The sequence below is a fragment of the Triticum urartu genome, chromosome 1A (genome assembly GCF_056163025.1).
Source record: "Triticum urartu cultivar PI428250 chromosome 1A, HENAU_Tu73, whole genome shotgun sequence".
Lineage (NCBI taxonomy): Eukaryota > Viridiplantae > Streptophyta > Magnoliopsida > Poales > Poaceae > Triticum > Triticum urartu.
The window spans coordinates 97,552,230-97,572,843 of NC_141873.1; the positions used below are offsets into that span (position 1 = coordinate 97,552,230).

Below are 20,614 nucleotides of genomic sequence, written 5' to 3' on the forward strand. Positions count from 1 at the left end.
ACGTCTATAGTCTGTTCACAAGAAAACAGATTACATAATATGCTCCTAGTATAACATAATAGAATGAGTTCTGCATTCATAAAATGAACATACTGTGTTCAGGATGTCAACTGAGGTAGGAATTTTGTTAGAGGTAATTTCCTCCTTGTCAATTAGGCGGTTCTCTATTGTATTGACATTGTATCAACAATTGACAAGAGTAAAATGAAACACAAGGAACAGAGTCTGACTATTTTTCATTGTTTACCAATGACATCTCACACGATTTTTTCAATGCATGAATCTGTTCCATGTGCAACATAGAATAGTCAAAGTATAAGAGTTGCAGTGTTAACAGTACAACATATGAGTACTTCAATGCATAATTTGTTCCTCTGCTTTGAACATATAATCATTTTACTAGATAATGATTTGGTCCTTCTATGTTTATATGCTTATTTTTAACCTTTTTACCAATATATTTTAGTCTTGTCATTTCACTCTCATATCACAACTAATACACATGTAACTTTTCTGTCCTGAAATAATAGGTTATGAATATAATATCTCAAGTTGTTGCAAAGCATGATGAAATTTGGAAGAAGCTTCATGAACAGCATATGCAAAATATGTTTTCAGATCTCAAAACAACTCTCATGTCTCTTCAGCCAAATACAAACAGCCAAGTAAACATTGCTGGTACTTCAACCATGAATCCTATTGTTCTTTCAGCATGCAGCAACATGAATAACCAGAATGAACCAATAAATGCAAACCATCGCCTTGTCTAGATAGTCAGTGAGCCAATTAGAGCATCTTTATTCCAAGATCATGTACAAGTTACTCCTACTCCTGAGGTTACCTTAATGCACAGCAGCAAGGACATCCAACTTGAAAAAGAGGTTCTAGTTAAAGAACAAGATTCAGTTCCTCAGCAAGTGCAGCAAACTGAGCAAGCACCTTCAGTTGTAAACATTGTTCAGAATGAAGAAATTTCACCTCGGAACAATGGTATTCATACTGAAAACACACTTGATCAACCTATTTCTTATAGTCAAATAAGTGACGGTACTCAATTTGCTGTTAACACTCTTATTGAGATCTCAGGTACCTTTTCTGAAACAATTCATACTCGACCAATCTCAGTATTGCAACCAGTGGACTGCGCTCAACATGCAGTCAATAGTGAGCCATATGAAATGGAATTTCAGCATGTGAACGCCACAACAGTCCATATTCAGGAAACTCCCGTTTCTGTGAGCAAAGAAACTCAGTTAGTGAATGAGCCTCCAATGAAAGAAGTGCCTTCTTCGTCAAACATTCTAACTGAAGATGCCATTATGCTAAGGAATGTGATCTCACAATCAAATGACAATCTGGGAGATGGCATTGAAATTGCCATGAAGTATGCTCATGACATTATAATCCCAGAACTTGATAAGACAGTCCCCAAAGGTACTTCCCATCTTTTTTGAAATCAACCGCTTTTCCCTTCTGTTCATTTTTGTTTGCTTTTCACTTTATTGAATTTTTACTTCCAATTTGCTTGTTTTAGTTTTTGGAATGTCCTGCCTTCTTTTTACACGCTTCATTGTTTTTCATACCAAAGCTTATTATATGTAATTGGTTCATTGGACAGGTCCTGTAGTACCTGAGGTACCTGAGCACAAATCATCTGATGCAGCATTGAATATATCTGGTCCCAGCACTATAGAGAAGAGAAATCGAAAGAAAAGGAAAGCAAAAGATCTATGCGCTCAAGATAAAATATCAAAGATAAGTGTTGAACCTCATGTTCAGGAGTTTTATAAGAAATACATTGGAAACATATTCTTCAAGAATGAAAAGTAAGTTTTTTCAGGAGCATCTTACTTTATATGCATGAAAAAATCTATCTTTTTGTTGTATATTCTATATGTTAACTATTTCAATTTTTGAAAATGCAGTCCAACCATTATTGACATCAATGGATTTACTGTCGAATATAAACATTTCTATAATTCACTCAAGGCAATAGGAAATGTTCACAGTGAAGTCTTCAATGCTTATGTCCAAGTTTTCAATTATGAGAATGAAAATCTAGATCCAAAAAGTAAGGAACCTTCGAAATACTGCTTTACTTCGTACTTCACGGTAAAGTTTCCTATTCCTAATCTATAGTATTTCCTTTTGTTTTTGTTCCGTGTTGAACTTTTTGCAACTTCTGTTCTTACTGTTGTTATCTCTTTTTTTTGGATGTGCAGGAGAAGTTACTTGATGATCCCAAGAATTTCAACTCTCGATCTTGTGTAAGAGAATTCAAGAAACTCAACTGTGGCAAGAACTTACACAAGCGTGATATGGTAAACATCAGTTATCAATGCAACTTCTCCAAATTATCACATGCTCTCTTCATCTGTACTGATTTTACTTCTTTGTTTGCGATCCAGCTATATTTCCCTAGAGTTGATTCATTCCACTGGACTTTGTTCTGCATTAACAATCTGTTTGAAACCGTCAATTTCTTTGATTCAAGGAGTTCTGTTCCTCAAAATCAAGTCAACAAGTTAAAATCAAATATGGTTTGTTTTTCTACTGTTTTTTAGTTTTTACTCTTGTGCCTATTGTAACATCAAGTCTTTTGTGACTTTTAGTTTTTACTCAGTAGTTCCTCGCAGATAACTGAACTACTGTTTTATTTTCTACAAAAATTCTGCACTGGTTGAATTCTTATACTTCTTTTAATATAGATCATCAACATGGGCACCATTCTCAAGTCTTCTAGATGCACATACAAGAATATTGAGAATTTCGACTGCATTTCTCCTGAGGAATACCCCCAGCAAGACAACCTGTGAGTAAAGCAACCATCATTATGCTGCATGCACTTTTCTGTCTTTAAATCTTATAATGAGTTAACATTCTGGCACCCAAGAAGTTCCTTTTGCTGAAATTTATGTATACCTTTCTACAGCCACAATTGTGCTCTCTATGCTATCATGTATATGGATATCTGGGATGGGAAGAACATGAAAGAATTTGATGATGTATGTCACTAGCAAATCACTCTTCATCTTTCTTGGTCTATAACTTCTTTCACAAATTATCCCCCCCCCCACCCAACAACATCGAGGGCTTGTTTGTATGCTTTTGCTAATGTGTTGTTTACTGTTTCATTTGTCGCAGGGAATTATTCCTCAATTTCGTCAGGTCATTGCTTACAAGCTGGCAAAGTGTGACATCAACGAAAAAAATGTTGAGGGACTTGAAGATGATGTTTCAACCAAGAAGAGGAAGAAGCGCCGCTAGTTGTGTGGAGAAAGCAAGTACTTTGAGTTTCTAGAATTGAATGTGCACCACAACTACTGATAACTCACCGGTGTCATTGCTTGGAAAACTTTTAAGTTCCCTTTTTCCCTTTATGTGGAAATCACTCTTTTGTGCGCAAAACATTTATGTTGGAGACTCAGCACAACTTATTTTTCTGTTCTTGTGTGAGACAATCAAAGAAACTTAGTTCTAGAATAACAATGAGGAATAATTAAAGGTGTGCTTGCTTTTCCATACCAACATGAGTGTCTTCAAGGATTTTTTTTCAATGAAGTGTGTTGTTTATTTCTTTTTCCCAAAGTAGATGTGTGATTGATTTCCATGAAATGGAAATTGTCTTACTTTTAGGGGGAACGAAAAATGTGCTTTTTTTGTAGCAAACAAGACGAAAGGCAACATTTGTCATTTTTTTACAAAAGCAATAGTAACTTCTCTTAGGAAATTTGGCATTTAGGAGGTATGGCCTCAATATCAAGAATATCTACTGTAAAAGAGTTTTTGTAAAAAAAATCCATTATAATTGTAGTCAAACAATTTTTTACTTCAAAAGGATGTCTACTTCAAAAAGATTTTCTCAAAAAAATGAAAAAGTCCCCTAAATAATGTTCCGTAAGCAATGTTTCCTAATATTTGTTGTTAACGTTCCCCAAATAATGTTTCTCTAAGAGAATGTTTGCTGAATTTTTTGTTCACTTTTTTTGTTTCCCTAAAAAAATGTGAATTCTGAGGGGATCTTATAACATCATTATGCACTTGCTCGGGTAATTTATTGGGATATTTGTTTTTGGACCCACACACGGGTTATGAATATAGTTTGTTTGGACTAGAATTTGTTTTCGCTTGTTCATACAACATTCTGTTTCAGACAACATTATTCAAGAACATTTTAAAATTTCAGACCACATTGGGTCTTTCGAAAGACATTTAGTCATTTTTTTAAGAAATTGTCGAGGGAACATTATTCAAGTAACATTTTTTTATCCTTGTACTAAACTTTTCTTATTAAAGGAAATTATCATTTTTTAATGTTCATTCAAAAATGTCCCTTTAATAATGTTCCTAGTTAATGTTTCCTTGCCATAATTGTTCATGCCGATGAGTAACTATTTTGACTAGAAGAACATATTCAAATTTCAGACAATATTGTGTTTTTCGAAAAACAATTTAATAATTTTCATTTCAAAAAATATCCCTTTAATAATGTTCCCCAATTAAATGTTCAATTTATTTTTGCTCCCCAAAATAATGTCCCTTTGAATAATGTTTCTTTCATATTGTTCTCCAAATAATGTTCATTCAAAACACAATAATGTTCCCCAAATAAACATTAAAAATGTTCCCCAAAAAATGTTCATTTTCTTTTTTTGCTCCTCAATAATGTTCCCTGAATAATGTTCCTACTAAAAGAACATTAAAAAAAATTCCCCAAAAAATGTTCATTTTCTTTTTTTCCTCCTCAATAATGTTCCCTGAATAATTTTTTAAGAACATTATTGTGGGAGCAGTATTCAAGGAACATTATTTTATCCTTTGTAGTAAACTTGCCTTATTCAGGGAAATCTGGTTGACCGAAGGGAACATTATTCAATTATTACTTTTTAAATCTTCATTTGAAAATGTCCCTTTAATAATGTCCCCAAGTAAATGTTCAACTTTTTTCTCACCTATAATGTCCCTTGATTAATATAATAATGTTTTCGCCAAATAATGTTTCCTCAATAATATTTTCCTTTAATTATGGCCCCAAATAATGTTCCCTCAATAATCGTTGATGCGGACATTATTTTACTTGAATAATATTTTTTAACCCATGAGAACATTTATTTGAGAACATTATTCAAGGAACATTATTCTTGTAGTAAACTTTCTTTATTCAATAATCCCCCCTTTAATAATGTTCCTCAAATAAATGTTCACTCTCTTTTTTGCTCCAGAATAATGTTCCCTGAATAATGTTTCTTTAATATTGTTCTCCAAATAATGTCCCCAAAATAATTGTACATACCAAGGAGTTATCATATTTTAAGAACATTTTTTAAGAACTTTGTTCAAAACACAATAATGTTCCCCAAATAAACATTCAAAAATGTTCCCCAAAAAATGTTCATTTTCTTTTTTGCTCCACATTAATGTTCCCTGGATAATTTTTTAACAACATTATTGAGGGAACATAATTCAAGGACATTCTTTTGTCCTTGTTCTTATTCAGGGTAACCTGGTAGACCCAAGGGAACATTATTCAATTATTACTTTTTAAATCTTCATTCGAAAATGTCCCTTTAATAATGTCCCCAACTAAATTTTCATTTTTTCCACCTATAATGTCCCTTGATTAATACAATAATGTTTTCGCCAAATAATGTTTCCTCAATAATTTTTTTCTTTAATTATGGTCCCCAAATAATGTCCCTTTCAATAATCGTTGATGCGGATGTAAATTTATTTTACTTGAAGAACATTTTTAAGCTCATGTGAACATTTATTTGTTTTGAACAGAAATTACCCACTTTTTAACAACATTATTCGAAGAACATTATTATATTCTTGTAGTAAACTTTTTTATTTTCAAGGAAATTATAATTCCCCCTTTAATAATGTTCCTCAAATAAATGTTCATTCTCTTTTTTGCTCCACAATAATGTTCCCTGAATAATGTTTCTTTAATATTGTTCTCCAAATAATGTCCCCAAAATAATTGTTGATACCGAGGAGTATACTTTAAGAACATTTATTATATTTGTACTAAACTTTTTTTATTCAAGGAAATTATCATTTCTTAATGTTCATTCAAAAAATGTCCCTTTAATAATGCTCCCTAAATAAATGTTCATTTCTTTTTGTTCCCCCAATAATGTTCCTTGAATAATGTTTCTTTAATATTGTTCTCCAAATAATGTTCCCCAAATAATTGTTGATGCCGACGAGTAATTATTATTTTAAACTCTTGAGAACATTTATTTATTTTTGAACAAAAATTACTCATTTGTTAAGAACATTATTCAAGGAACATTATTATATTCTTGTAGTAAACTTTTTTTATTCAAGGAAATTACAATCCCCCCTTTAATAATGTTCCTCAAATAAATGTTCACTCTCTTTTTGCTCCACAATAATGTTCCCTGTATAATGTTTCTTTAATATTGTTCTCGAAATAATGTCCCCAAAATAATTGCTCATACCGAGGAAGAATTATATTTTAAGAACATTTTTTTAAGAACATTATTTAAGGAAGATTTATTATATTCTTGTAGTAAACTTTTTTTATTCAAGGAAATTGTCATTTCTTAATGTTCATTCAAAAAATGTCCCTTTAATAATGCTCTATAAATAAATGTTCATTTCTTTTTTGCTCCCATAATAATGTTCTTTGAATAAAGTTTCTTTAATATTGTCCTCCAAACAATGTCCCCCAAATAATTGTTTATACCGAGGAGTTATTCTTTTTTAAACTCCCGAGAACATTTTATTTGTTTTTGAAAAAAATTACTCATTTGTTAAGAACATTATTCAAGGAATATTATTATATTCTTGTAGTAAAAAAATTTTATTCAAGGAAATTATAATTCCCCCTTTAATATTTGTTCCTCAAATAAATGTTCACTCTCTTTTTTGCTCCACAATAATGTTCCCTGAATAATGTTTCTTTAAAATTGTTCTTCAAATAATGTCCCCAAAATAATTGCTGGTACTGACGAAGAATTATATTCTAAGAACATTTTTTTGAGAACATTTTTAAGACCATTATTCACGGAACATTATTATATTCCTGTAGTAAACTTTTTTATTCAATAATTCCCGCTTTAATAATATTCCTCAAATAAATGTTCACTCTCTTTTTCGCTCCAGAATAATGTTGCCCGAATAATGTTTTTTAAATATTGTTCTCCAAATAATGTCCCCAAAATAATTGTTCATACCAAGGAGTTATCATATTTTTAAAAACATTTTTTAAGAACTTTGTTCAAAACACAATAATGTTCCCTAAATAATGTTCCCCAAATAAACATTCAAAAATGTTCCCCCAAAAAAATTTCATTTTCTTTTTGCTCCACATTAATGTTTCCTGAATAATTTTTTGAGAACATTATTGAGGGAACATTATTCAAGGACATTCTTTTGTCCTTGTTCTTATTCAGGGAAACCTGGTTGACCCAAAGGGAACATTATTCAATTATTACTTTTTAAATCTTCATTCGAAAATGTCCCTTTAATAATGTCCCCAAGTAAATGTTCATTTTTTTCTACCTATAACGTCCCTTGATTAATATAATAATGGTTTCGCCAAATAATGTTTTCTCAATAATATTTATTTATTATTCCTTGGGTAAGCGTTGCACCTGTGCACTTGAATTCTATAGAAACGGAAACAAATTTCAAACTCCCCCCAAAAAACAGAAAAAATACAAACATTTTTTTAGAAACTAGAACATTTTTTAAAATAATGTTCATTTCAAAAATATCCCTTTAATAATGTTCCCCAATTAAATGTTCAATTTCTTTTTGCTCCCCAAAATAATGTCCCTTTGAATAATGTTTCTTTCATATTGTTCTCCAAATAATGTTCATTCGAAACACAATAATGTTCCCCAAATAAACATTAAAAAATGTTCCCCAAAAAATGTTCATTTTCTTTTTTTGCTCCTCAATAATGTTCCCTGAATAATGTTCCTACTAAAAGAACATTAAAAAATGTTCCCCAAAAAATGTTCATTTTCTTTTTTGCTCCTCAATAATGTTCCTGAATAATTTTTGAAGAACATTATTGTGGGAACAGTATTCAAGGAACATTCTTTTATCCTTCATAGTAAACTTGCCTTATTCAGGGAAATCTGGTTGACCGAAGGGAACATTATTCAATTATTACTTTTTAAATCTTCATTTGAAAATGTCCCTTTAATAATATCCCCAAGTAAATGTTCAACTTTTTTCTCACCTATAATGTCCCTTGATTAATATAATAATGTTTTTGCCAAATAATGTTTCCTCAATAATATTTTCCTTTAATTATGGTCCACAAATAATGTTCCCTCAATAATCGTTGATGCAGACATAATTTTATTTTACTTGAAGAATATTTTTTAACCCATGAGAACATTTATTTGAGAACATTATTCAAGGAACATTATTCTTGTAGTAAACTTTCTTTATTCAATAATCCCCCCTTTAATAATGTTCCTCAAATAAATGTTCACTCTCTTTTTCGCTCCAGAATAATGTTCCCTGAATAATGTTTCTTTAATATTGTTCTCGAAATAATGTCCCCAAAATAATTGTACATACCAAGGAGTTATCATATTTTAAGAACATTTTTTAAGAACTTTGTTCAAAACACAATAATGTTTCCCAAATAAACATTCAAAAATGTTCCCCAAAAATGTTCATTTTCTTTTTTGCTCCACATTAATGTTCCCTGAATAATTTTTTAACAACATTATTGAGGGAACATAATTCAAGGACATTCTTTTGTCCTTGTTCTTATTCAGGATAACCTGGTAGACCCAAGGGAACATTATTCAATTACTACTTTTTAAATCTTTATTCGAAAATGTCCCTTTAATAATGTCCCCAACTAAATTTTCATTTTTTCCACCTATAATGTCCCTTGATTAATACAATAATGTTTTCGACAAATAATGTTTCCTCAATAATATTTTTCTTTAATTATGGTCCCCAAATAATGTCCCTTTCAATAATCGTTGATGCGGATGTAAATTTATTTTACTTGAAGAACATTTTTAAGCTCATGTGAACATTTATTTGTTTTGAACAGAAATTACCCACTTTTTAACAACATTATTCGAAGAACATTATTATATTCTTGTAGTAAACTTTTTTATTTTCAAGGAAATTATAATTCCCCCTTTAATAATGTTCCTCAAATAAATGTTCATTCTCTTTTTTGCTCCACAATAATGTTCCCTGAATAATGTTTCTTTAATATTGTTCTCCAAATAATGTCCCCAAAATAATTGTTGATACCGAGGAGTATACTTTAAGAACATTTATTATATTTGTACTAAACTTTTTTTATTCAAGGAAATTATCATTTCTTAATGTTCATTCAAAAAATGTCCCTTTAATAATGCTCCCTAAATAAATGTTCATTTCTTTTTGTTCCCCCAATAATGTTCCTTGAATAATGTTTCTTTAATATTGTTCTCCAAATAATGTTCCCCAAATAATTGTTGATGCCGACGAGTAATTATTATTTTAAACTCTTGAGAACATTTATTTATTTTTGAACAAAAATTACTCATTTGTTAAGAACATTATTCAAGGAACATTATTATATTCTTGTAGTAAACTTTTTTTATTCAAGGAAATTACAATCCCCCCTTTAATAATGTTCCTCAAATAAATGTTCACTCTCTTTTTGCTCCACAATAATGTTCCCTGTATAATGTTTCTTTAATATTGTTCTCGAAATAATGTCCCCAAAATAATTGCTCATACCGAGGAAGAATTATATTTTAAGAACATTTTTTTAAGAACATTATTTAAGGAAGATTTATTATATTCTTGTAGTAAACTTTTTTTATTCAAGGAAATTGTCATTTCTTAATGTTCATTCAAAAAATGTCCCTTTAATAATGCTCTATAAATAAATGTTCATTTCTTTTTTGCTCCCATAATAATGTTCTTTGAATAAAGTTTCTTTAATATTGTCCTCCAAACAATGTCCCCCAAATAATTGTTTATACCGAGGAGTTATTCTTTTTTAAACTCCCGAGAACATTTTATTTGTTTTTGAAAAAAATTACTCATTTGTTAAGAACATTATTCAAGGAATATTATTATATTCTTGTAGTAAAAAAATTTTATTCAAGGAAATTATAATTCCCCCTTTAATATTTGTTCCTCAAATAAATGTTCACTCTCTTTTTTGCTCCACAATAATGTTCCCTGAATAATGTTTCTTTAAAATTGTTCTTCAAATAATGTCCCCAAAATAATTGCTGGTACTGACGAAGAATTATATTCTAAGAACATTTTTTTGAGAACATTTTTAAGACCATTATTCACGGAACATTATTATATTCCTGTAGTAAACTTTTTTATTCAATAATTCCCGCTTTAATAATATTCCTCAAATAAATGTTCACTCTCTTTTTCGCTCCAGAATAATGTTGCCCGAATAATGTTTTTTAAATATTGTTCTCCAAATAATGTCCCCAAAATAATTGTTCATACCAAGGAGTTATCATATTTTTAAAAACATTTTTTAAGAACTTTGTTCAAAACACAATAATGTTCCCTAAATAATGTTCCCCAAATAAACATTCAAAAATGTTCCCCCAAAAAAATTTCATTTTCTTTTTGCTCCACATTAATGTTTCCTGAATAATTTTTTGAGAACATTATTGAGGGAACATTATTCAAGGACATTCTTTTGTCCTTGTTCTTATTCAGGGAAACCTGGTTGACCCAAAGGGAACATTATTCAATTATTACTTTTTAAATCTTCATTCGAAAATGTCCCTTTAATAATGTCCCCAAGTAAATGTTCATTTTTTTCTACCTATAACGTCCCTTGATTAATATAATAATGGTTTCGCCAAATAATGTTTTCTCAATAATATTTATTTATTATTCCTTGGGTAAGCGTTGCACCTGTGCACTTGAATTCTATAGAAACGGAAACAAATTTCAAACTCCCCCCAAAAAACAGAAAAAATACAAACATTTTTTTAGAAACTAGAACATTTTTTAAAATAATGTTCATTTCAAAAATATCCCTTTAATAATGTTCCCCAATTAAATGTTCAATTTCTTTTTGCTCCCCAAAATAATGTCCCTTTGAATAATGTTTCTTTCATATTGTTCTCCAAATAATGTTCATTCGAAACACAATAATGTTCCCCAAATAAACATTAAAAAATGTTCCCCAAAAAATGTTCATTTTCTTTTTTTGCTCCTCAATAATGTTCCCTGAATAATGTTCCTACTAAAAGAACATTAAAAAATGTTCCCCAAAAAATGTTCATTTTCTTTTTTGCTCCTCAATAATGTTCCTGAATAATTTTTGAAGAACATTATTGTGGGAACAGTATTCAAGGAACATTCTTTTATCCTTCATAGTAAACTTGCCTTATTCAGGGAAATCTGGTTGACCGAAGGGAACATTATTCAATTATTACTTTTTAAATCTTCATTTGAAAATGTCCCTTTAATAATATCCCCAAGTAAATGTTCAACTTTTTTCTCACCTATAATGTCCCTTGATTAATATAATAATGTTTTTGCCAAATAATGTTTCCTCAATAATATTTTCCTTTAATTATGGTCCACAAATAATGTTCCCTCAATAATCGTTGATGCAGACATAATTTTATTTTACTTGAAGAATATTTTTTAACCCATGAGAACATTTATTTGAGAACATTATTCAAGGAACATTATTCTTGTAGTAAACTTTCTTTATTCAATAATCCCCCCTTTAATAATGTTCCTCAAATAAATGTTCACTCTCTTTTTCGCTCCAGAATAATGTTCCCTGAATAATGTTTCTTTAATATTGTTCTCGAAATAATGTCCCCAAAATAATTGTACATACCAAGGAGTTATCATATTTTAAGAACATTTTTTAAGAACTTTGTTCAAAACACAATAATGTTTCCCAAATAAACATTCAAAAATGTTCCCCAAAAATGTTCATTTTCTTTTTTGCTCCACATTAATGTTCCCTGAATAATTTTTTAACAACATTATTGAGGGAACATAATTCAAGGACATTCTTTTGTCCTTGTTCTTATTCAGGATAACCTGGTAGACCCAAGGGAACATTATTCAATTACTACTTTTTAAATCTTTATTCGAAAATGTCCCTTTAATAATGTCCCCAACTAAATTTTCATTTTTTCCACCTATAATGTCCCTTGATTAATACAATAATGTTTTCGACAAATAATGTTTCCTCAATAATATTTTTCTTTAATTATGGTCCCCAAATAATGTCCCTTTCAATAATCGTTGATGCGGATGTAAATTTATTTTACTTGAAGAACATTTTTAAGCTCATGTGAACATTTATTTGTTTTGAACAGAAATTACCCACTTTTTAACAACATTATTTGAAGAACATTATTATATTCTTGTAGTAAACTTTTTTATTTTCAAGGAAATTATAATTCCCCCTTTAATAATGTTCCTTAAATAAATGTTCATTCTCTTTTTTGCTCCACAATAATGTTCCCTGAATAATGTTTCTTTAATATTGTTCTCCAAATAATGTCCCCAAAATAATTGTTGATACCGAGGAGTATACTTTAAGAACATTTATTATATTTGTACTAAACTTTTTTTATTCAAGGAAATTATCATTTCTTAATGTTCATTCAAAAAATGTCCCTTTAATAATGCTCCCTAAATAAATGTTCATTTCTTTTTGTTCCCCCAATAATGTTCCTTGAATAATGTTTCTTTAATATTGTTCTCCAAATAATGTTCCCCAAATAATTGTTGATGCCGACGAGTAATTATTATTTTAAACTCTTGAGAACATTTATTTATTTTTGAACAAAAATTACTCATTTGTTAAGAACATTATTCAAGGAACATTATTATATTCTTGTAGTAAACTTTTTTTATTCAAGGAAATTACAATCCCCCCTTTAATAATGTTCCTCAAATAAATGTTCACTCTCTTTTTGCTCCACAATAATGTTCCTTGTATAATGTTTCCTTAATATTGTTCTCGAAATAATGTCCCCAAAATAATTGCTCATACCGAGGAAGAATTATATTTTAAGAACATTTTTTTAAGAACATTATTTAAGGAAGATTTATTATATTCTTGTAGTAAACTTTTTTTATTCAAGGAAATTGTCATTTCTTAATGTTCATTCAAAAAATGTCCCTTTAATAATGCTCTATAAATAAATGTTCATTTCTTTTTTGCTCCCCTAATAATGTTCTTTGAATAAAGTTTCTTTAATATTCTCCTCCAAACAATGTCCCCCAAATAATTGTTGATACCGAGGAGTTATTCTTTTTTAAACTCCCGAGAACATTTTATTTGTTTTTGAAAAAAATTACTCATTTGTTAAGAACATTATTCAAGGAATATTATTATATTCTTGTAGTAAAAAAAATTATTCAAGGAAATGATAATTCCCCCTTTAATATTTCTTCCTCAAATAAATGTTCACTCTCTTTTTTGCTCCACAATAATGTTCCCTGAATAATGTTTCTTTAAAATTGTTCTTCAAATAATGTCCCCAAAATAATTGCTGGTACTGACGAAGAATTATATTCTAAGAACATTTTTTTGAGAACATTTTTAAGACCATTATTCAAGGAACATTATTATATTCCTGTAGTAAACTTTTTTATTCAATAATTCCCGCTTTAATAATATTCCTCAAATAAATGTTCACTCTTTTTTTCGCTCGAGAATAATGTTGCCCGAATAATGTTTTTTAAATATTGTTCTCCAAATAATGTCCCCAAAATAATTGTTCATACCAAGGAGTTATCATATTTTTAAAAACATTTTTAAGAACATTTTTTAAGAACTTTGTTCAAAACACAATAATGTTCCCTAAATAATGTTCCCCAAATAAACATTCAAAAATGTTCCCCCAAAAAAATTTCATTTTCTTTTTGCTCCACATTAATGTTCCCTGAATAATTCTTTGAGAACATTATTGAGGGAACATTATTCAAGGACATTCTTTTGTCCTTGTTCTTATTCAGGGAAACCTGGTTGACCCAAAGGGAACATTATTCAATTATTACTTTTTAAATCTTCATTCGAAAATGTCCCTTTAATAATGTCCCCAAGTAAATGTTCATTTTTTCTACCTATAATGTCCCTTGATTAATATAATAATGTTTTCGCCAAATAATGTTTTCTCAATAATGTCCCCAAGTAAATGTTCATTTTCTTTTTTTGCTCCTCAATAATGTTCCCTGAATAATGTTCCTACTAAAAGAACATTAAAAAATGTTCCCCAAAAAATGTTCATTTTCTTTTTTGCTCCTCAATAATGTTCCCTGAATAATTTTTGAAGAATATTATTGTGGGAACACTATTCAAGGAACGTTCTTTTATCCTTTGTAGTAAACTTGCCTTATTCAGGGAAATTTGGTTGACCGAAGGGAACATTATTCAATTATTAATTTTTAAATCTTCATTTTAAAATGTCCCTTTAATAATGTCCCCAAGTAAATGTTCAACTTTTTTCTCACCTATAATGTCCCTTGATTAATATAATAATGTTTTCGCCAAATAATGTTTCCTCAATAATATTTTCCTTTAATTATGGTCCCCAAATAATGTTCCCTCAATAATCGTTGATGCGGACGTAATTTTATTTTACTTGAAGAATATTTTTTAACCCACGAGAACATTATTCAAGGAACATTATTCTTGTAGTAAACTTTCTTTATTCAATAATCCCCCCTTTAATAATGTTCCTCAAATAAATGTTCACTGTATTTTTCGCTCCAGAATAATGTTCCCTGAATAATGTTTCTTTAATATTGTTCTCCAAATAATGTCCCCAAAATAATTGTACATACCAAGGAGTTATCATATTTTAAGAACATTTTTTAAGAACTTTGTTCAAAACACAATAATGTTCCGTAAATAATGTTCCCCAAATAAACATTCAAACATGTTCCCCAAAAAATGTTCATTTTCTTTTTTGCTCCACATTAATGTTCCCTGAATAATGTTTTAACAACATTATTGAGGGAACATTATTCAAGGACATTCTTTTGTCCTTGTTCTTATTCAGGGTAACCTGGTTGACCCAAGGGAACATTATTCAATTATTAATTTTTAAATCTTCATTCGAAAATGTCCCTTTAATAATATCCCCAACTAAATTTTCATTTTTTCCACCTATAATGTCCCTTGATTAATACAATAATGTTTTGGCCAAATAATGTTTCCTCAATAATATTTTTCTTTAATTATGGTCCCCAAATAATGTCCTTTCAATAATCGTTGATGCGGATATAAATTTATTTTACTTGAAGAACATTTTTAAGCTCACGAGAACATTTATTTGTTTTAAACATATATTTTATTTAATTCAACTTGCCCTTCTTTTCTTCTAGAAAATGGAAGATATATTGCCTCCGGCCTCTGCGTCATGGATGGGACACTTCTTTCTGTGAACCAGAGTTCCGTTTGGCTAACATGTGGATATGTTAGGTATACTGTGAACACTTGAGCATTTGAGGAAATTGTATGCATAGTTAATTATATGCATCCCAATAGACATGCTTATTTTCCTAGCAATATATTGACATTAACAGTACATATTGATTTTGTGAAAAAAAGATCTTTTGGGAATTCAATTATCATTTATTAGGAGATAATACACAATGTATATACACTGTTTTGGGATACCCGAGGAGTAATTATTTTTTAAAACTCCTAAGAACATTTATTTATTGTTAATGCATCTACTTAGCAAGGCATTTGTAACAACATATCTACATAACATATCAATGACCTTCTACAACAGTATCAAAACAGTTTTTCAATTTAGAAAATACATTTAGCACTTCCTGTGTCTCAAATCTAATTAGCAAGGCATTTGTAACAACATATCTACATAACATATCAACGAAACATATTTAGTTTTTAAAAACTTTTCTTATTACCACAGAATAAACTAAATAGCTCAAGCTCAACTATAGCTATAACAAGTGTAACTTATCAAAAAAAATATCAACACAATAATCAAAATCCATCTAAATTTTCTCAGCTAACAATGCAAAAAGTTCTTCATCGAGAGAAATTATCTTCTTCCTTGCTGCAAACAGAAATTATCTTTCTTCATTGGTGCAAACATGATATGAGCATCAACTAGTCTTCTTTTTTGGAGCCGCTTTCTTCCTAGATTTATTTTCAGATTGTGGCTTCAATCTTTCTCCTTTGTTCACAGACTTGGATGGCCGTATAGGAGGATCTTTCAACGAATTTTTCGACCGCACTTCCGGTTGCTGTTTCTTTCCTTGCAAGTACTTTGAATGGATTTGAGCAACAACATCCAAAAGTTCTTTGCTAAGTTCAGAATCTTTGCTAATGTCTGAGCAAGCTTCACCAACTTTACTCATCAGAATCTTTGCTGATGACTGCATTGTGTGACTGATCTTCACCTGTAAGCAGCACCATTTCCTTCTTGCACTTATCCAACTCTTTTTCTCGAAAAGAAATAGTCCACCTCTCAACAATCAGCTTATCTGGAATATGGGTAATGTCAAACTGCATAAAAAGTCTGAGGATATGGAAACAAACAATACCATCACGCTCAAACTTCCCACAGAAACATTTGAATGAACCAGTAGTAAGGTCCACATGGACTCTGAACATTTCTCTTATGAATTCTGGTTTCTCATACCTGATGTGTTTTTTCAAATCATACACTTTATCCTTCTCAATTTCAATAACTTTAAAAGTTGATGCATTCACTAATTCTGTCAAAAACTTCAAGTAGATTCCTCTGGTATATATTGCTGCTGCATGCCATTCAACAGCGTGATGACTCCAAAAGATAGGAGTCTTCTCATTCGACAAGAACCTGTCCTGATTTTCTATGTGAACAACATTCTCTTGGAATAGCACGTACTGTTTCATGAATGCCTCTATAGTATCTTTCCTCTTGATGTAATCTTTGAAATTTGAGTTGAAGCTTTCGCTACGGCTGGTTGACCTGATGAAAGGGCAAAACATCCCTTGAAAATAAGCAGGAACAAAGAAGGTCCGGTTCTCCCACATCCTTTTGATGTGAGCATGTTCAGCACACTGATACTTCAGAACAAATTTCTCCCATCTTTCTTCAAATTCTTCAACGGTAATGGATTGTAATAAACACTTCATCATATCTTTCTCCATGTTTTCCCTCATAGCCATGAAAACACTCATGTTTTCCCGCACATTTTTAAATATATGCCAAATATAGAACCTATGGAATGCATCTGGAAATACTTGAGGAATAGCAGCTTTCATCCCTGCGTCTTGGTCTGTCAATATTATCCCTGGTTTTTTCCACTGCATGACCTCCATGAAAGTTTCAAATAGCCACACAAAGGTATCTGAAGTCTCATCTTGCAATAGCGCCCATCCAAACACAATTGTTCTTCCATGGCCATTAATTCCCACTATAGGTGCAAAAGGCATGTTGTATTTATTTGTGCTATAAGTGGTGTCAAATGATATAATCTCACCAAACAAACGGTAGTTCAATCGGGAACAAGCATCTGTCCAGAACAAGCTGAGAATCGTGTTGTCTGTATCTCTTTGCATCCTGTAGCAGAAACCAGGAGTATCAATCTGCAGTTTCTCAATGTACTGCAATGTCCATTCAATATATGTGTTCTCCTTTTTGCGCACCCGTTCTCCCTGTTTCAAATTATCCAGTTTCTTCACATCAAAGGTAATGTTTCCCAGCTTCCCACCACAAAGCTTTTTGAATATGCTCATGATTCTTCTTGGTTTCACTCTGTGTTCTTGAAGCAGTTTTGACAACATGATTTCTGCCTCATTCATGTTTCTGTGGCTTAAGAAAAATTTGGTAAGTGAGGGAGACCTCACTAGATCATGGTTATGCTCGAGAGACATTGATGCAATATGCCACTTGTCATCCACCAACTTCACTATTATACTCATTGGACAATTTGTCCCTTCAACAATGTTTCTTTTCCTTTTCCTCAAACTAGTGTTGACACTTGGTCTTTTCCTACTTTTGTTGCACTGGAAATACAACTTCCTGTTCTTATAATTCCTTCCTTTTATCATTGCGAAACCATTCAACTGGGCATAAACATTTACAAAGCGGGAAGCTTCATCCAATGTTGAGAACACTTTACCAACTTCTGGTGTACTAGCATTGTGTGTTTTGTCTGGTGTAGGGAACACATACTCTTCATTCACCGTACAAGCTACTGTGTCTTCATCAGAATCTTCACTCTCAGAATTTCCTTCATAATCATAGTCAGAATTCTGAGCCAAAGAAAGTACCTACAAAGGGAAGGAACACAACTATTCGACATGAGAATAAGAATCTTTAGAAAACAAACTCTTTTTTTATTCTTTTCCCAGAAATGCAGAATCTTACCTCACGGCAAATATTTTCCACTTCTTCTGTTGTTGTCAAAGGTTCACTGCACATGTTCTCACCAACACTGTCCTGTAAAAATTTAGTTATGTGTTAATAGCCATATCATTTCTCAATTTACTTTATTTCCCAACACAATCACTTGCATCTTTTCCCTTTTTTTCTCACACTAACCTGTTTGCTCAAACTTAGCACTACTGCTGAAGATGATTCTGTAACATTGCAGTTGTTCTCATCATTTATGTCCATTGCCTGGCAAAAACAATGAAAATATACTTTCTGTCAAACACTACAACCGCAGTCAAGATCTTGCCACAATTTATGATTGAGAAAAATATATGCTAGAATTATATTTGCACTACCCAGTTTTGTAAGTACTTACAGTCTGTTCATTGTTATTTGACATTCGCAAATGTTCCGTGATGATGTTTGGTGCAGCTTCTTCTATTTCTTTGTCAATGCCCCCTAGGGATGGCAATTTTATCCACGGATCTGGTTACCCATGGATACCCGACCCAGTTGGGCAAGGGTATGGGGTGCATTTCTACCCATGGGTTCATGGATATGGATACCCACGAACAGTCGGGTTGGGCACGGTTATATTTTGTGCTCCATGGATATCCAATGGATACCTGTATGACATGTGGGGCAATATGACAGTGACAATAGAAAGAGCGAATCAATGGGAAATGGCAGGCAAGATGCAACTGGTGCCATAAGTTATATGCTACAGAATCAACCTCTGGTATGTCACACTTAAGGACTGATTGTATTACTTGTTGCCTACTTTTGCATGTAGTTTATGTTGTCATTTGTGAGTGAATGATGATGAGTTAATTTGACCTTTGGGAAGGCTTCATGCTGACTTTTCTATGCCCATGGAGCTCCATGGGTATGTGGGTATCCAGCGGGTTTGGGAATGGGCACAAGTTGTGCCCATGGATAATTTGGTGGATGGGCAGAGGGTAGGAAGATGGGTCATGGGTTGGATGTGGACCAGCTCCACCCGCCCCAAACCCGAGCCATTGCCATCCCTAATGCCCCCAAATAAATTGAACCCTATTTCAGCTTCTTGGCTCTCAATCAGTTCCTGGAACACCATTTTTGTGTGTTAAAATTTGTTAGTTCATATCACTTCCTAAGAAGAAATGCATTTTGAAATCACACATACCAAACAACCAACCTCAGTTTCTTTCCTCAAACTTTGATATTGAACAAACTGGTCAAATTCTTCCATCAAAGGACACCCCTAAGAGAAAAGTGAAAGGAATTTAAATGATTTTTTCATCCTAACGGAAATCCTACGTGAAGCGATGACTGAAAATCAAGGACAGTGACCTACCACAGTAGCAGGTTCTGCAGCACATTTGCCCGCTGTAGGTTCGAGCAACTTGTCATTATTGTTGTTCCTTCTCTTCTTCACTTCTTTTCCATTGGATCCATTTCTTTTGTAAGTTTTCTTCTGCATCCACAAGAAAACATCACACATTTTTCTTTTTTTATTCAGTTTTAAAATAACAGACTCAACTTGTACTTTTATAAACAAGAAACGTAGATGCTAACCTTCTTACTAATCTCTTTCTTCTTAGTAATTACTTGCTGGTTAGCAAAACTGCTTTCACCTTCCATCTCGATGTACCGTACGCTGCAACCATAATTCAGAATCATCTGTTACTTCTTTTAAACAAACAAGACAGTATGCGAAGTAAAACGAAATGGGTGACAGCAAAAGCAGAACAGAAAACGTGAACCCAATTACTGTTCATCGAACTCCAAAGCTGCATCTATCTATAATTCTAACAACAAGTGCAAATCAGACCACACGAAATTATTCACAGCATTAAACTAGGTATTTGTTCGCCAGATCAATAGCAACTAACTGGCCAACGTTCAACAACTCCCCAATTTTAGCTAAATCTTAAACTAGGTATTTGTTCGCCAGATCAACAGCAACTAACTGGCCAATTCTACTTGTTAGTCTTGTACAACTACAACTAAATTTTCTTCCACTTCTTCCGCCTTTTCCCCAACCATTCTTTATTCAATACACAATACAATTAAGGAAAGTAAAGGAAGTAGATCAAGAAGAGCGAGCGAGGTATTACCTCTGCGCTCGAGGAGCGCCGCCGGTGGAAACAAGATGGAGGCGCCCTGGCGGCGTCGCCGCTACCCTGCCGTCGCCGCCTGTCTTATCCACGGATTGTTGGACCAGATCGAGCCACGTACCGCCCAGGTCTTATCTCCTCGAAGCC

The 20,614-nt window shown here is 31.7% G+C and overlaps 1 protein-coding gene and 1 pseudogene across 1 annotated transcript; one reads left to right on the forward strand and one right to left on the reverse strand.

The window, feature by feature from the left end:
- Positions 1 to 845: 845 nt before the first annotated feature.
- LOC147990224 (uncharacterized) lies at positions 846 to 2,816 on the forward strand. Its single transcript, XM_087525385.1, has 5 exons — positions 846 to 1,434; positions 1,628 to 1,826; positions 1,926 to 2,112; positions 2,223 to 2,540; positions 2,709 to 2,816. Exons 1-5 carry the CDS (start codon positions 846 to 848, stop codon positions 2,814 to 2,816), a joined length of 1,401 nt encoding a protein of 466 aa, XP_087381511.1.
- A 13,291-nt stretch (positions 2,817 to 16,107) lies between these two features.
- On the reverse strand, positions 16,108 to 18,416 carry LOC147990225 (protein FAR1-RELATED SEQUENCE 5-like; annotated as a pseudogene).
- Positions 18,417 to 20,614: the final 2,198 nt, after the last annotated feature.